This window comes from Nelumbo nucifera, chromosome 7 (assembly GCF_055504915.1).
Source record: "Nelumbo nucifera cultivar China Antique chromosome 7, China Antique-T2T, whole genome shotgun sequence".
NCBI classification, from domain to species: Eukaryota; Viridiplantae; Streptophyta; class Magnoliopsida; order Proteales; family Nelumbonaceae; genus Nelumbo; species Nelumbo nucifera.
In genome coordinates, this window is record NC_142655.1 from 22,545,800 (window position 1) to 22,562,165 (window position 16,366).

General features: G+C 34.4%; 1 protein-coding gene across 1 annotated transcript; it reads left to right on the forward strand.

Moving 5' to 3' along the window:
- Positions 1 to 1,379: 1,379 nt before the first annotated feature.
- Positions 1,380 to 6,642, forward strand: LOC104593556 (putative aquaporin SIP2-1). Its single transcript, XM_010253456.2, has 3 exons — positions 1,380 to 1,743; positions 6,077 to 6,337; positions 6,464 to 6,642. Exons 1-3 carry the CDS (start codon positions 1,456 to 1,458, stop codon positions 6,614 to 6,616), a joined length of 702 nt encoding a protein of 233 aa, XP_010251758.1. The 5' UTR covers positions 1,380 to 1,455; the 3' UTR covers positions 6,617 to 6,642.
- Positions 6,643 to 16,366: the final 9,724 nt, after the last annotated feature.

The following is a 16,366-nucleotide window of genomic DNA, read 5'->3' on the forward strand; positions in this document are numbered from 1 at the left end:
ATTGCTATTGAAACAGTTTATAAAGTGTTAACCAAACAGGTTTCTCCTCTAACCATTGAAACTTGCACCACCCACACCATTCAAAACATTTTAGCCTGAAATGGCAGTGATAGTATGATACCAAATACAACCTTTGTTGATTGAAGATGAACATTGTCTAAGATCAAGTTCTCATCTCTTAAAATGACTTGGATTATAAACTTGAGCTTGAAGGCACTGACTTCTGAGTTGAGAACAAAAGTACTCTCCTCCTAATGCGTTGTTGAATTGAAGGTTTTGAGTGGTAGTGCCAAACTTTTTCTGCCCATTCCTCAACATCCTTCAAATCTAGGAACATATCGTCCAAATCTCTAACAAATTAGCTGTGGAAAGCCTCCCACTTAGTTGCCCCACAATTAGGGGTGCAAGTCGGGTTGGCCCGAGTTAACAGTTTACACTGTTTTGAGCTCGGGCTTTGTGTTGGGCCCATTGAAATTTTGCCAAAATCCCAACCCTAACCCGGAAAAGTTGCACTCCTACCCACAATCCTCAAGGTTTGGGTGTTCCGTTAACCATACTTACAACACCCTAGGTTTGATAATTCATAATAAGGGAGAGATTGAGGAGGATGTCAACCATAGGATTAGCATAAGATAGGCAAAATGGGAGGGGTTTATCTAGAGTCTTATGTGATAGGTGAATACCACCTAGATTAAAAATGAATTTCTAAAACTAAGGCTATGTTGTATATAGTGTCGGGAAATTAATAAACATGTCCAAAAATGAGCATAGGAGAAGTGCGGATTTTTATATGGATGAGTGGAAAATTAGAAAGGATAGGGTTAGAAATGAAATCATTTGAAGAAACCTATAAATAACTCCTATAAATGATAAAATAAGAGAAAGTAGATTAAGATGGTCTAATGATGTGCATAAAAAACCACTTACAACACCCTTAAGAAGTAGTCTGTTGCGAGTTAAAAAATGACATGACCGCCAAGTAGTAAGAAATGATTTAAATATTCAAAATTTAATAATAGATATGACGCCGCCAAGTAGTAAGAAATGATTTAAATATTCAAAATTTAATAATAGATATGACATTAAACAATAGAACAAAATGGCAAATAGGGTTCATGTGGTTAACCCTATATATGATCATTTATTTGGCCAGTTAAACCTATATAATCACGATATGCACTAACGTATCAGATCTGGCAAATAGGGTTCCGATTAACTTATCAGATCAAACTCCTTTACAAATTAAAGACTTTTTATTAGTAAATTAAGCAAACAACCTCTTAATTTATTGATTTTCCTTGACGTCAATATGAACTATATAGAGTTATATTTTCCCAAAAAGATAACAGGAAAGAACTAAGATGCCTGAGGAGTTGTGCTGCTGCTGCTACTGCTATATATATTTGAGTAGCCAAGAGAAGAACAATCTGAACAAGAGGAAGCAAAAACCAACTAATGGCCAGAAATCAAGTCATATTATCGGATTTCATCATTTCATTCGCGTGGCTATGGTCTGGATCTCTCAACAAATTCTTTGTGTGTAAGTTTCTGGGTTTAGGGTCTAAACCCAGCGGAGAAGTTATCGAGAATATTCTTGATCTCTTGAGCATGTACTGTTTTGCATGGTTGTGTAAGACTTACAGTGGAGCATACAATCCTCTCTCAGAGTCAGTATTATCTGGAGCCATTTCTGGGAACAACACTCGAATTTTATACACTGTTGGTTCAAGAATTCCTGCCCAGGTTAGTAGCTTTACGTTCAGATACTTCTTCATAGAGAATAAATTGGATTTTGCTCTTCAAATTTGAACATGTTTTGGGTTCGTTTCAAAATGAATTTATCAGTTGAATTCGTTCTGGTTTTCTGATTGGTATTTGCATTTGGTGCAATGTAAAAGTATACATATATATGTCTAAGAAAGTTCAACTAAGACGAATGGTCTCAGCTGAATTCGTTCTGGTTTTAATTGGTTTTTGTATTGATTTGTTGTTCGATCCTTGAAGAAGTTATGATTGGTTTGAATACAAACATCGATCGGGTTTCTTTTAGTTGGTTGTTATCTGAAGTTCTGAACTCGTTTTGGTTTGTAGAGCGTGGATATCAATCACTTGTGCTGATTTTGGCTTTTGGTTTTCTTGCTTAGTTTTCATTAATTAATTAATTGGTTGTTGATGAATTGGCCTATATGCGACTTGATATTTCATGTGTGTTCTCTTGTTATCCTTTAAATTGCGCTTCTATTTTCTAAGAAAATAGTGCAATTAATGAATCACACTACACAGTAACACAGAGAAGAAAACAAAATTAATAAATAAATCAAAGAAAAAACTTGAATTCGGACTGGAGTCATTTTTGATGCCCAGATCCTTTATATATAGGTCTATTCTCTTTATTTTTCATAGATGCCACTGTATTTAGGTGATGTTTGGCTGGCAGTGATGCTGATTTCCCAGAAATCGGTGCCACGTTGTACCCACATCAGACATTGAAGAATCAGTGATTTTTTCTTTGTTTTGTTGGCAGATTATGCCGATTTCTGGGAAATCAGCAAAAAATCGGTCCCTGAAATCGGCTTGGGCGAGGGGTCATCACATTCATCAGTGATTCCCTGATTTTCAGGTGATTCTAATTTTTGTTGGATGAGGTGGCATCCTATGTGGCAGGGGTGGAAAGGTGTTCTAAAAAATTGGAATGTCAAAACTCAAAGGTGATTTTTCTAAAAAAATTGGCTTTTTTGGAAAATTACTAATTTCAGTAATCACCATTTTCACAAAATTAGGTGTAAGGAATCATCATCAATGCCAAACATCACCATATTTCCACTGACTTGAAATTTCAGTCAATTAAAGAAATTATCTGAATCTATATATGCAATGATTCAAATGAAATTGCATCCTAATCCAAATGGCCAACTTCAGAGACAATATACTTAAAAGTTTAAAAGTTAGGGAAAATATGATATGGGAAAGATACGGTATTGAAAGAATTTTGATCAATCAAAACCCATTAATGAATTTTGATAAATAACACTTGATTGGCTATCATGTTTATGAATTTCCCTGATGGTCAAAAATCTTTCGATATCATATCTTTCCGATATCACAGTTGAATCCTAATAAAATCTTTTGCAATAGAGGAATCATCTGGCCCAGCCCGGCCCACCCATCATCACCCGCTCATAAGTCCTAAATTTCCCTATACTTTTCCCATATCAATTATTAAATGTGTAGTTTTTCATTTTTTTCATAATTTTTAAAATAAAAAAGCAATAATGTTTGGTGAAAAACACGGCTGGCCAAGGCTGGAGGTTGGTCATCAATCACTTGACTAGTAGTTGGGTCAAGTTTGGCTAGATAAGTTTTTCTTATATATTTAATACATGCTATCAAGGTGGCATATTCTTTTTTTTTTTTTTTTCCTGTTTTTAATCTTTTGTTTTCCTTCTCAGTTTAGACTGGTTTTATAGTAACTAGGGGCTAGGGCGTAGGTGGTATCTATTTTTTTCCTTTTTATATGAGAAAAAAAAAACATTTGCTGCGAAAGTACTACAAGACCCTGAATAATAATTGGCTCGAGACCCTTTCTTTCTGTTCCGAACTGATTCAGACCTGTATATAGATTATACAGGCGATAATATATAATGATTTCCTGGTTTTTTATACGTAGTTATATTTTATATTTAAAAGGATAAATTTCATAAACAATATATAAGATAATTATGATTAAAATATATATATATATATATTGTCAACATGAAAACCATTAGTATTTTACTTGAGATTTTATATATTAAGGTTTTATATATTATAATTGATAACTTTTTGGCTAATTTATTATCATTGATAATTAAGATACCAAGTATATTCGGGTTTAATTGGGTCAGACTTGATGGACCCGGTTAACAAGTAGTTTGGTTTTGGTACGCCCTATTGTCCCAAATCAGACCCGATCCATTAACAGCTCTATCCAATGATAGGTCTTTTTCGACTTGAATTTAACATATAGGTTCACTCTGGGCAGAATACTAGCCTCTATAGTGGTACCCGAGGATATGCCATATTGCTTAGTAGGGATGGCAATTTTTCCTATCTTCGATAGATACATGACTCCCCTGACCCAATGGGGTCATTTGGGTCAGGGATGGGAATTACTTTGGTGGGGTGGGGATTAGTAGGGATCTACGGCTGGGGTTCTGGTCGGGGATGGGGAATGAGGTTCCCGTCCCACCCCAACCCCGGTTATATATATTATATTATTTATATATCAATATATATTTAAAATATTATTTATTTTAAAATAAAATTATTTTTCAAAAAATACTATTAACTAAAAAATTTTAAACATTTGGGTCCCTATTGGGGATCAGGAATGGAGAACAACTTTTATCCCTAATGGGGATTAAAGTTAGGGATAGGAATTTATTCCAAAATCAGGGTCGGAGATGGAGAATATGATCGGTGCCTCGTTGCTAGGGGTGGATTCAAGCCAAGCCGAGCTGAATAGTACGAGACTTGAGCTCGAGCATGGTTTGAGCTTGAACATTGAGCTCGAGCTCAATTTGAGAAATAAGGTTTTATAAAAATAAAAAATTATATATAAAAGTATTTTTATTTGATATTTAAATATTAAGAATTATAATATTTTTATTATATATATTATTTTCTATATGTATATTTGAGCTCGAATAGCTCGTAAAGAGTTCGGCTCATTGCCACCCCTACCCGTTGCTATTCCTACTTGTTTACACCATGTTTTCATATATATTATAAAGAAGATCCGTTAGTTGGGGGGAAGGGGGCAGTAAATACAGTCGTGAATTGACACAATGCTGTGGTGTACGCTCTGTAGGGAGCCAGTCAGAACTCCTATACCAACAAAAAATAGTTACATTTAGTCAAAATAAACTTAAGGCTATGTTTGGTTTGAAGGTAGCTGTGGTGCGTGCTCTGTAGGGAGCCAGTCAGAATTCCTATACAAACAAAAAATAGTTACATTTAGTCAAAATAAACTTAAGGCTATGTTTGGTTTGAAGGAAAAGGTAGGGAAAGGAAGGGAAGACAGGAAAACCAATACAAGATTTATAAAGGTTTTCCTACCTTTTTCTTCCTTTCCCTACATTTTCCTTCAAACCAAATATAACCTAAAAGTAAAACGCATAAAACCCAAAACATGCATGAATATAGTTTATTTTGAACCATAAATAGTCAATAATACCTACTCCAATATGAGGGAAACTTGATCAAAATGAAATAACAGAGATTCAACTTGCTTAGCATTTTTTTTGGGCAAACTATGAATATTCCATTACTTTGAAACTGGATCACTAGAACCATGCATCCTCAAAAAGAGTACACTGCAACCCGATGATCAGACCATTCGGCCTAGGAACTGTTCAGGCAACTGGTTTCATTTTACCCTTAACCTGGTCCTTGGCCAAAAATCATTGATTTGGTCAGTGAGCCATTGACCCAGATAGTCGAGCTGTTGGCACATTTGATTGATTCAACGGTTTTGGCTGCTTTTTTATTTTTATTTTTTAAGTTAAAACAACCCATCCATTCGAACCAAACGATCAACCATCGACACAAAAACTGATGTCCAGAACTGTTCTAATTCTAAGTTGGTTTTTAAAACCTTGCTGCAACCAGGGAGGAATAGGAATATAATGTTTTCTTATTGCCAACAAGTGGGCAGCTAGCTCTATTGAAAAAACTTTTATGAGAGAAAATCTGACACCATCAACATAAAAATTTTAGCTCAGCTAGTAATTCAGCCACCACAAACCAATTATCCTTTGGAGTAGTATGGTGCTGCTTAGTTAAGGTCAGGATAAGAGTTAATCAGTCACCATCTAAAAGAATCTGTTTTAAGCCCATGTCTGTGTATGTGTAAGAGCTTGTTTGGGAGGATTGAAACTTTGATTGAGCTAAAAAGAGGAAAAAGAGATACACCTAATGAATGACAATCTGCAACCTTTTGTTCATGGTCTGAAGTGTTTAAATCATCTCCCTCACTATGGCTTTCTTGTTTAGATGATTAGATTTTGATTTCCTTAACATTTGGACTAACTTTCAGGCACTGGGATCTATTATTGCTGTTAGACTCATCACCGAGTTCCTTCCTGAAATAGGCTATGAACCCCTCCTTAGTGTGGGAATCCTTCAAGGTGCATTAACTGAAGGAGCTCTGACATTCTCTATCATTGTCATCTCACTAGAAGCTGCTCAGAGTCACCCCAACAATTTCTTCTTGAAAACATGGATATGTAGTGTCTCTAAAATTGGTCTACATATACTAGGTTCTAATGTTACTGGTGGATACATGAACCCTGCTTCTGTAAGTACTTGACCAAGATTTAATTATGTGTAGTAACACTGTTTTTTTCCTGATATTCAACAAGTTTCAAGCTAAAATCCACTGATGCAAGGATTGGTTTTGTTATGTTATGCTTGAATTGTGTAGGCCATGGGATGGGCTTATGTTCAAGGGAGTCATATAAATAAGGGGCACATATTTGTGCACTGGCTCGCACCCATTGGGGCGGCTCTTTTGGGTGTCTGGACATTCAGGTTATTTATTCAGCCCAAGGAAAAAGCAGGAGGAAAAACAGCATAGAAAAACCTAATTCAGAATGAAGAGGCAGCCCTGATTTCTTCTCGTAATTCAATTTTAGGTTCCTTTTGTAATCATCTGAAATTGTACAGATCTCTCTCTCTCTGATGTTTGTGTAAAGTTTTTGGATAAGCCAGTACACATTGGGTAGGTAACTTTGAAATAAGCCCAACTGAATTGTTGAATTTTTTAGTTTTTCTAGTAAGAGAAGGGCAAATATAATCATAAGTGATCTGTAAGAACTAATAATAGATCTAGGCACCGGTCCAATTCTTTAAAACCCATACGGAGTCTTTTGATAGATCTAGGCTCTGGTCCAATTCACAGTAGATTCATACGATAATTACGGGTGCAAGTCGGGTGGGTTGGGCTGTGTTTATGGTCAATCTAGACCTGGTCCTAAAATTAATTTGGGCTTAAGGTTCGAGTCCGGACTAAGCCTGATACCCGAGCCTAGCCTGCACTAATTTGATGAACTCGGGTTGGGTTCGGGCCCAGGCTGGGCTTGGGTTGGTCAAACCTATTCTAAAATTATACATATAAATATATATATACACGTATGTATGTATTTATATAAATATGTATACATATATTTATGTATATATGCATGTAAAATATGTATATAAATAGGTAAATATGTATACAAATGTATATATATACAAATATATATGTATATATATGTAAATATATATGCATAATTACCATTTATATATATATATATATATATATATGTATGTATATAATTGGATTAGCTTCAGACTACCTAAAGGCCAGACCCGGGCCCGAGCCCAACTCATATAAAATTTCGGGCTGGGCTGCTTTGGACTCGGGTTGGGCCCACCTAAATTGCACCCCTAACGTTAATTAGGTAAGACTAGAACTTGGGCGGCCCAACCTGAACCCAACCTGAGATGTTGCACGATTCGGGTTGACTTTGTTTTAGGCTTCGAGCTACACCCCAACCACATTAATTGGGCCTGACTCAAACTTGATTTGGGGCTTGGGTTAAAGTCTCATGTAGCCCACGCCCAACCGAACCCAACCTAGAATCTCAGATTGCTTGAATGATACATGCATTCTTCCTTTGGTTCACAGGAATACGGATTTGGAATTGAAATTGGAATGGTGCATTCCGATTTCAAGCATTTGGCTGGACAGATTTGGAATCTGATTTTCATTTTTGATGGAGTGACATTCCCTTATTTTAGGGAATAGCCAATTTTCTCTCCCGTTCTTGGGAATGAGAATCCATTCCAGCTGACTCTGATTTTGATTCTAATTCCTATTTGACCCAAACAAATGGGATAATACACCATTCTGATTCTGATTCCAATAAATTTCAATTCCAATTCCTATTGTAAATCAAATAGACCCTTAAATATTTATGATTAATTTAAACTCACATCCATGCACAAACATGTACAAACTAAGGTTTAAAGTATCAAACACTGTATCATATCGTATTTTTGGGTGCTGATACACCTGTTTACTGGTGTTTTCAGGAACCTTTTTTATTAAATAATAATATATAATTATACTTAAAAACTGAAATTTAAAAATAAATAAAAAGCGCATCAATTAGTACCAATACACAAAGTTATATCGATCTATGGTATAAACACACATGTATTATGCATTTTATTTATATAATTTTTTTAATTATATATATATATAATTAATTTTACTCTTATATTCAGGTATAAAGCCCAATAAAAGATGAGTATATATAACATATTAAAAAAATACCTTCAAACCCAACCAATATCCACATGAACTGGCTCGAGTTCACCCCTATTGATATATAGGATACCAGTCTAGGTATATACATAGCCAATGTTACATGGATATGGACTCTGAAAAAAAAATTAAAATCTGATGCATATGCAAGAATCGGCCTGGCAAGACCAAAAAACATAAGAACTTGCATCATGGTTTTTAAAAACAAATCGGTGACCGAACAGGTCAGGGGTCCAGTTATTGGTTTGAACAATCTGATTATTCATCCCGAATGGTCGGCCTGTTCTAACAAAAAAATAAAAAATTAGAAAACGGTCAAAACTGTTCGAACGGTTAACCGGCCGGTTCAGCAGTTTGCTGATCAAAATCAATAGTTTTGGGGAAAAGTAGTTTTGGAGGAAAACGAAACCGATCAAGTGACCGATTCCCGATTTTTCCGGTCCGGTTTTGAAAACAGTGACTTACATTATAAACTAGTATAAAGTATTAGAAAATACTCCACAATTCGTTGAATTTTAACGTTATATATAACCTATAGAAATCATGTTCAAATTATTAACCGTTCATTCAGCAATGACATAGAGAAAAAATATCATATAAAACTAAAAGAGTCCTCCTATGAACTATACCACCTGAAGATGGTTTGTATCTGATATGGTATGTGTTTGGTATAACTTTTGTTTATTCATTAAATATTTGTATTTGATTTGTTTACAAAATCGAGAAAAGTAATAATGAAATCATTTATTGACAATTAGACACCACTAGGTGCCATTAGGCACCACATTAGCAAAACAATGAATAAACGTTTACCCATTGGGGAAAGCGCTCAAGTGAAGCTTCCCCCAATGGTAGGCATGAACATAAATCGATGTCTACTTTTGTAAGTCCCTATGCATACAGATCGGCATGATGGGCTAAATGCTGAAGTGGCGCCTTACGACAGCGTTTATTGAATAAACGCCCACGGTTCCAAACACCACCATGGACGCTCTGTTTGTTTAAGAGAGTGCATGCAACGGTGGTTGAAGCCAAACCCATTGACACCCTATGAGCAGTATGAAAGTGTATAGGCCTTTTAACTCGCCTTTTATCATATAAACGATAAATCTAGCTAGGGGTGCAAATGGATCAGATCATGATTCAATCCGATAATATATATATATATATATATATATATATATATTATTTATTTATAAATATGTTATTTATATTGTAATTTTGTATTTTTTTATATTAATTTTTTTTATAAAAAGCGTGCATATATATGATGAAAATAGTTGAAAAATATTTTTATATTTTGTTTTTCTTTATTTAAACTGTTATATTTCCTTTTCTTTTAATAATTTATTATTTTCTAAAAAAATAAATATGATTGGATCATATTCGAATATCCAACATTTATCGAATTCAAATCCAAATCAGTATGAGTGAGATCTGATCGGATCGGATTTGGATATACCCTGATTTGGATTAATCTGACTGTTTTACATCCATAGATAAATCCATTTTTTTGAAATCGGATTCCCATAATCTATTTAGTTCAGACAAAATTTGGAATGAAAATCGGAATAAGCCACAATGAGATTTCATTCCCCAAGGGAGGGGAGGGAATGACCATTCCCCCATTCCAACCAAACAGTTGGAATTGGAATATCCCATTCCCATTCCAATTTAGAACTCTTGGCTAAAAAATGATGCAGTCAGTCTAGATTGTCTATGTGCGAAAGGGATTTTCCTTGAAGCCACACCTAATGGAGCAACGTCAAAAGTGGTTTACCGGTTACTGTATCTCTCTTTTTCTTCCTACGACTAAACCCTATGAAACCTATCAATGAAGAAATACCCTATTTTTAGTCAAAACGCCTTTGTCAAAGATGTCGACAATGAAATTTAAGGGTGAGCAAACGATTTATTTGATTAAAAATTGAAAATTTAAATGAAAAATCGAATTAAAACTGAAATATTGAAAAACCAAATTTTTTTATTCGGTTTTCGGTTAAAACCGAATTCCAACACTATGTATATTTTAGTATATATTATATATTAAAAAATATATTTTATACATATTATATATGTATTATATGTTAATATATATATTATAGACAATAAAGTTCGATTAATTCGATTTTTTTGGTTAACCAAATTTTTGAACCTGAAAATCAAAACCAAAATTTTACAAAACTGAAATAACTAAACCAAAATAATCAAAAACTAAAAAAATCAAAGCCAAAAATTTTGATTTAATTTTTCGATTTTAACTAAATAATGCTCACCCCTAATTAAATTCATTGTTTGTAATGCTCCAAATACAATCAGAGTTGAGTACATCTTCCATGAAACTGGAACCACTGACCAAGTGTATATATGGGAAATAACTCAATAAGTATTACATGTTAGAAGAGTTAAAAAAAGAGCAGTTGAGAATTTGAGCCATTCTTCACCTACATTCGCTTATGATCTTTCTTATCCGCGAATGAGGGTGAGTACTTGAGCATAACTGCACAAAGGTTTTAAAAACTGATCATGAATCGGAGCCGTTCTGTCCACCGGTTACTGGGTTACGGTTTGACCTTTTGGTTGAAATTGAATAGTCTATCTATTTAATTCAAAAAAATAATTAAAATAAAAATGACCTAAAATTGTTAAACGGGTTGAACAGGTTGATGGTTCGATCACCTGGGTCAGAGGGTCATTGACCAAATCAATGGTTTTTGGCCAAGGACTAAGTTGATGGTGAAACGGAATCAGTTAAGTTGCTTGAATGGTTCCGGGGCCGACTGTCTGGGTCAACAGCGGTTTAAAAACATTGGGTGAGCATTTTCCTCTATGGTTTTTGAACCGTCATGGATGGTTAGACCATTTGGCCCGGGAATCATTTAGGCAACTAGTTCTATTTCACCCTTAACCTGTTTCTTGGCCAAAAGCCATTGACTTTGTTAGCAACCCGATGATCTGGGCAGTTGAACTGCCAGCCCGTTTGACCCAAACAATGGTTATTGGCTGTTTTTCTTTTATTTTAACTATTTTTTAATTTTGGATAAATTTCTGAAACCTCCCCTATAGTTTGACAATTACAATTACCTCTCATGAACTTTCTGACACAATTGCAAGTAGACCCCCTATGTTAGAATCCTCTAACAAGAGGCACAAAAATGTCCAAAATACCCATGCAATTACTGTTGAGGTCGGTTTCTACAAAAGAAAAACAATAATACAAACTTTATAAACAACAATAAAATAAAGAATTTAAAGTTACAACTTTATCTTTGAGCGATTGATATCAAGGGAAAATTTGAAAAATAAATCTAATTCACAAAAGAGATTGGAAGGGTTTGAACTAACAATTCATATGAAAAGAAAATTTTGGAAAATAAACATTTCGGTCGAAAGCAACTGCATGAGTATTTTGAATATTTTCATGCCTCTTCTTAGAGAATTATAACAAAGATATCTAATTGCAACTATGTCTGAAAGAATGAAAGATAATGGGAGGTTTCAGTGATTTACCCTTAATTTAACTGACCACTCATTCAAAATCAACGTTGACCCGAAACCTAGAATCTGGTAATCGGTTTATTTTTACCCAAAACCTAGAATCTGGTAAAAAACCGTTGACCCTTTCAACGATTTTTGACCATTTTTTTATTTTTCTAATTTTGCTGTCAGAATAGGCTGTCTATTCAAACTGGACGGTTGGACCGTTGACCCAGAAACTGGTGCCTAGAACGGTTTAGTTTCTAGGTCGTTTTTTAAAATGTTGTTCAAAATAGACAATTGAAATATTGACACAAAAATCGGTGGCCAAAGCTGCTCCAGTTCTGAGTCTATTTTTAAAACATTGCTTTTCCAACAATGAATTAATATCATTGTGTGCATCCCCATCAGACACCAGAATACCAGATCAATTTAATTATTTCTATAGGTGCTGGGCTTTCAATTTCGATCGGCAAAGACTTTTATTTTAGGCATCAAAAAAGTAAAATACAATTGTTTAGTTGTCAATTGAGGCCCTGTTTGGTTTGCAGGAATAGGGGTCTGGAATCAGAATTGAAATGGGCTATTTCGATTTCAACTGTTTGTTTAGACAAAATTGGAATCCCATTTTTATTCCTGTTAAAATGGTATTCTCCCATTTGAAAGAATAGCTATTCCCTGCCCTTCCCTTGAAAATGAAATTCTATTTTTATATGAATCAAACAAACTATAAAAATGGATTTTTTCAATTCCGACTCCAAGTATGAATCAAACGGACCCTGAGTGAAGTATATTAGTGTGATAAGCATTACAAGTCAAGCCACTTAGCTAATTAAAAGAAAATTGGAATACCTCAAACAAAAACAGAACAATCGTATACTGTGAAAACAAAAACAAATCTGCAATTGCCAAGAATCTAGTGTTCCATAGGTTATTGCCATAAAGCATCATTTCATTAGGGAAGCTGGTGAGAGTACTTGGAGTTTTGTAAAATGACCAAATTGCTCCCATCTTCATAAGGGCATTGACAAATAAGTTCTTTCATTTGATTATAACACAATTAATGTAAATCATGATTAACCATCTTATATAGATGACGACATGGCCTCCATATTCCAAATCACCAAGATTGCAATTATACTTACTGATGAGGAGCAAGTCGGGTACCCGAATTTGAATTTGAAGAATTCACTCATGTATCGGGCCGGGCTTTCGGGCCATCCAATATTGACAACTTCTCAATCCAAGCCCACCCAAATTGACCCAGGCTCCCTCGGTAGTCTCACTGCCACAAATTATCCCAAAATTTATGGCATACTATCAATCAATTCCTTTGACCATCTTTACATAATTTTTGTTCCTTGGTATTTTTTCAGCCCTTGAGAGTGACTACATGTGAATCTTTTGGTTTGTCATATTTCTATTAGTAGACATTTAGGTTATATTTGGTTTGGAGAAAAAAAGTAGGGAAAGAAAAGAAAATGTAAGGAAATTTTTACAAATCTTATATGGGTTTTGATACTTTTTTCTTCCTTTCCCTATTTTTTTCTTTAAACCAAACACAACCTTAATGACAGAACCATATATATCAATGTTTTTAAAACCGACCCGGAAATTGACCTGGTTTTTCCAATGGATCATGGGTCACCAGTTCGACTGGGCAGGTCAAATGGTTCAGTCCGGTGATATCATAATTAAAATACTAAGAAATTATATATTATATATACACACACACAGATATATATATATATATATATATATAACCTGTATAAATATCTAGAAAATGATGTAAAATTATAAATAGCTAAATAAATGTCTGAAATATCTTAAAACTTATAACAAATGCCTAATATTTATGAAAAATATATATCCAAAAATGCAAAAAAATGTGAGAAAAACTAAAAACATGTAAAAAGAGGAGGTGGGGGGGGGCTCGAGTTGGGACTTTTGGGTTGACAGTTGAACCGTTGCCCACTTACCAGGTTGCCGGTTTGACGGTTCATCCATACGGGTCATCCAATTCGCTGATTTATCAATGGTTTTTTAACAAATTCCAGATTTTATGAATATCAGACCCGAAAAATCAAACAGTTCAATCATCCGAGTCAACGGTGGGTTAAAAACCTTGATATATACTTTAAACTTCTAACCCTAATTGTATGATTAAAGTAAGATGAGACGTACACATCGTGGGTCAAAATTGAATTACCAGAGAGGTAGATATACGAAATAGAGTGGTTGTGAAGAAAAGAGTGAACTTGTAGGGCCAGTGGGCAGGTGACAGGAGAAGACCAAGACAGATTTTGATAGACTTTTTACGTGAGAAATGTAATAAATTCGTTATGTACGAGACATTAGGCATGAATATTATTTTGGATGTATTCTTGGCTTCATCATTTAATAACCATGTGTTTTCAAAAGACAGTTTCAGAACAGCTGAAGTGGCTGAATTGAATGAATTATTTCTTTTTATTTAAGAGGTTGTATAAGTCACTTAATGGCTGAAGCTGAAATTGAATTGATTACTATATCCATGAATATTCTATTAATTATATAATTTTATCTATTAAAAGATGAAGCAATAAGTTATTCAGTTCCGCCGCTTCAGCTGTTATCAAATAACTCCTTGGTCTTTATTGGTTTAGATTTCATAGTTTGAATGAAGGGGTAATCCACATCTATCCTGACTTGAATAATAGAAGGGTAATATTAAATCCATAGATTAAGCCCTCCCAACTAAACTCAATATTATATATGAAAAAGTACGAATAAGCTTAATACAGATTTTTGAATTCCACTTCAGACCTATAAACATTCAAAATGTTAAATACCCCTATTCTATACTAAGCTTTTGGGTTGACCCAATGATCTCTATGTATACTAAGCTTGTTTGCCAGGGTTGGACACCAATTGAACTAAAAATACTTAGTCTCAAAAGGATCATCCATGGACATAATCACAAAAACACTGAACCATAACTTTTGGGTGTTTTCTGTGTTTACATCCTGTTCTTTCATTTTCTTTTGGGGAAAATTGCTTAAACTTCCCCCTGTGTTTTCTGATAAATGTTGAAATCTCTTCTATACTTTGACCTTTGCAAAAATCTCTCTTTACTTTTCAAATAAATATGTAAGCACATATTCAAATTATTAGTATATATGGTCATGTTGTAAATGTGCATACATGGTAAACCTTAGTTGTTCTCTATTCAGATTGCCTGAGCATATATAGGGTGGGTTTCTACTAATAATGGAGGTTCAAGTTCAACTACAACTTAACCTTTGTTATTCATTCATTGAAGTGAGTAATGAAACCCATTTAAATTAGAGATGGCAATCTGACTGGGGGCTCCTATTTGCCCTGCCCCAGTCGAGGCATATTTTTTACTATTGATCGGGTTCGGGATGGGTTCTGTTTAAAAACCCGAAACTTTGGTGACCGGGGTCCACCTCACCCGGAGGCTGCCCAAATAGATAATGTTATGATATGTGTATAATATAATGTGAAATTTTAATTTATTTTATTTATAAATATTATAATATGACACCTATAACATTATATAATATTTTATATATAATATAAAATATTTTATTCACTTGAATGGGGTTGGGGGGGTGGGATGGGGCGGGGCAGGATAAATTTGGGGATCCCTATTTCTCGTGGGGTATAGGTAAGGGTGTCAATGGACCGGTTTTGGATTGGACCCCGTCCAGCCCAAAATCAATTTAGACGGATTGAACGGACCAATAAGACATATTGGATTGGACCAATCCAGTCCAAAATACTTATTAGATTGGATTAGGCCTGTTCCATCTGTAACAAATTTATATTGGATTGGGTTGGATTAAACCAATATTTGATCCATTGATATAAGATAAGATATATGTGCAAATGGACTGGGTTTGGGTTGAAACCAATCTAAATCATAATGAATTTGAACAGATTGAATGATCCAAATATTGAATTAAACCAGTCCAAATTATTTCAAAACATTCATTGGATTGGATTGGATCTGATCCATTTATAATGGACTCAAATTGGACTAGATCGGATTGGACCAAAGTATGGGGCAGAGATGAGGGTAGGCAAAAACTGGCCCCGGCTCACCCCGCGCCATTCCTATAAAGGATAATTTTCTTGAACAAGAATAGGATTTTAAAATCTTAGAACATAGTATAGAATATACTATGTTCAATTATTTGTAAAAAAAGGGAAAGTTTAAGTGATTTTCCCATTCTTATAGTTCCCCTTCACAACAAGGTAAGAAATATTATTTCTACCTGCATATAGCCCTTACAATGTCCCCTAACATGACAACTTTCTTTAGAGAAGATAGGTGTTACAGGGTTAGGTTATATGTCTCTTTACATACAGAGAATTTTCTACAAATGGTCGATGCATTAAATAAACAATTGCAAATCTTCAGCCATTTTCTCTTTTGCATAATTCTTTTGTTTGGTGATCAAATAGCTTTTTTTCACACAAAGAGCACAAGATAATCAAACCCAATTGAGTAAAGAGAAAGGGCCCACCATAGAG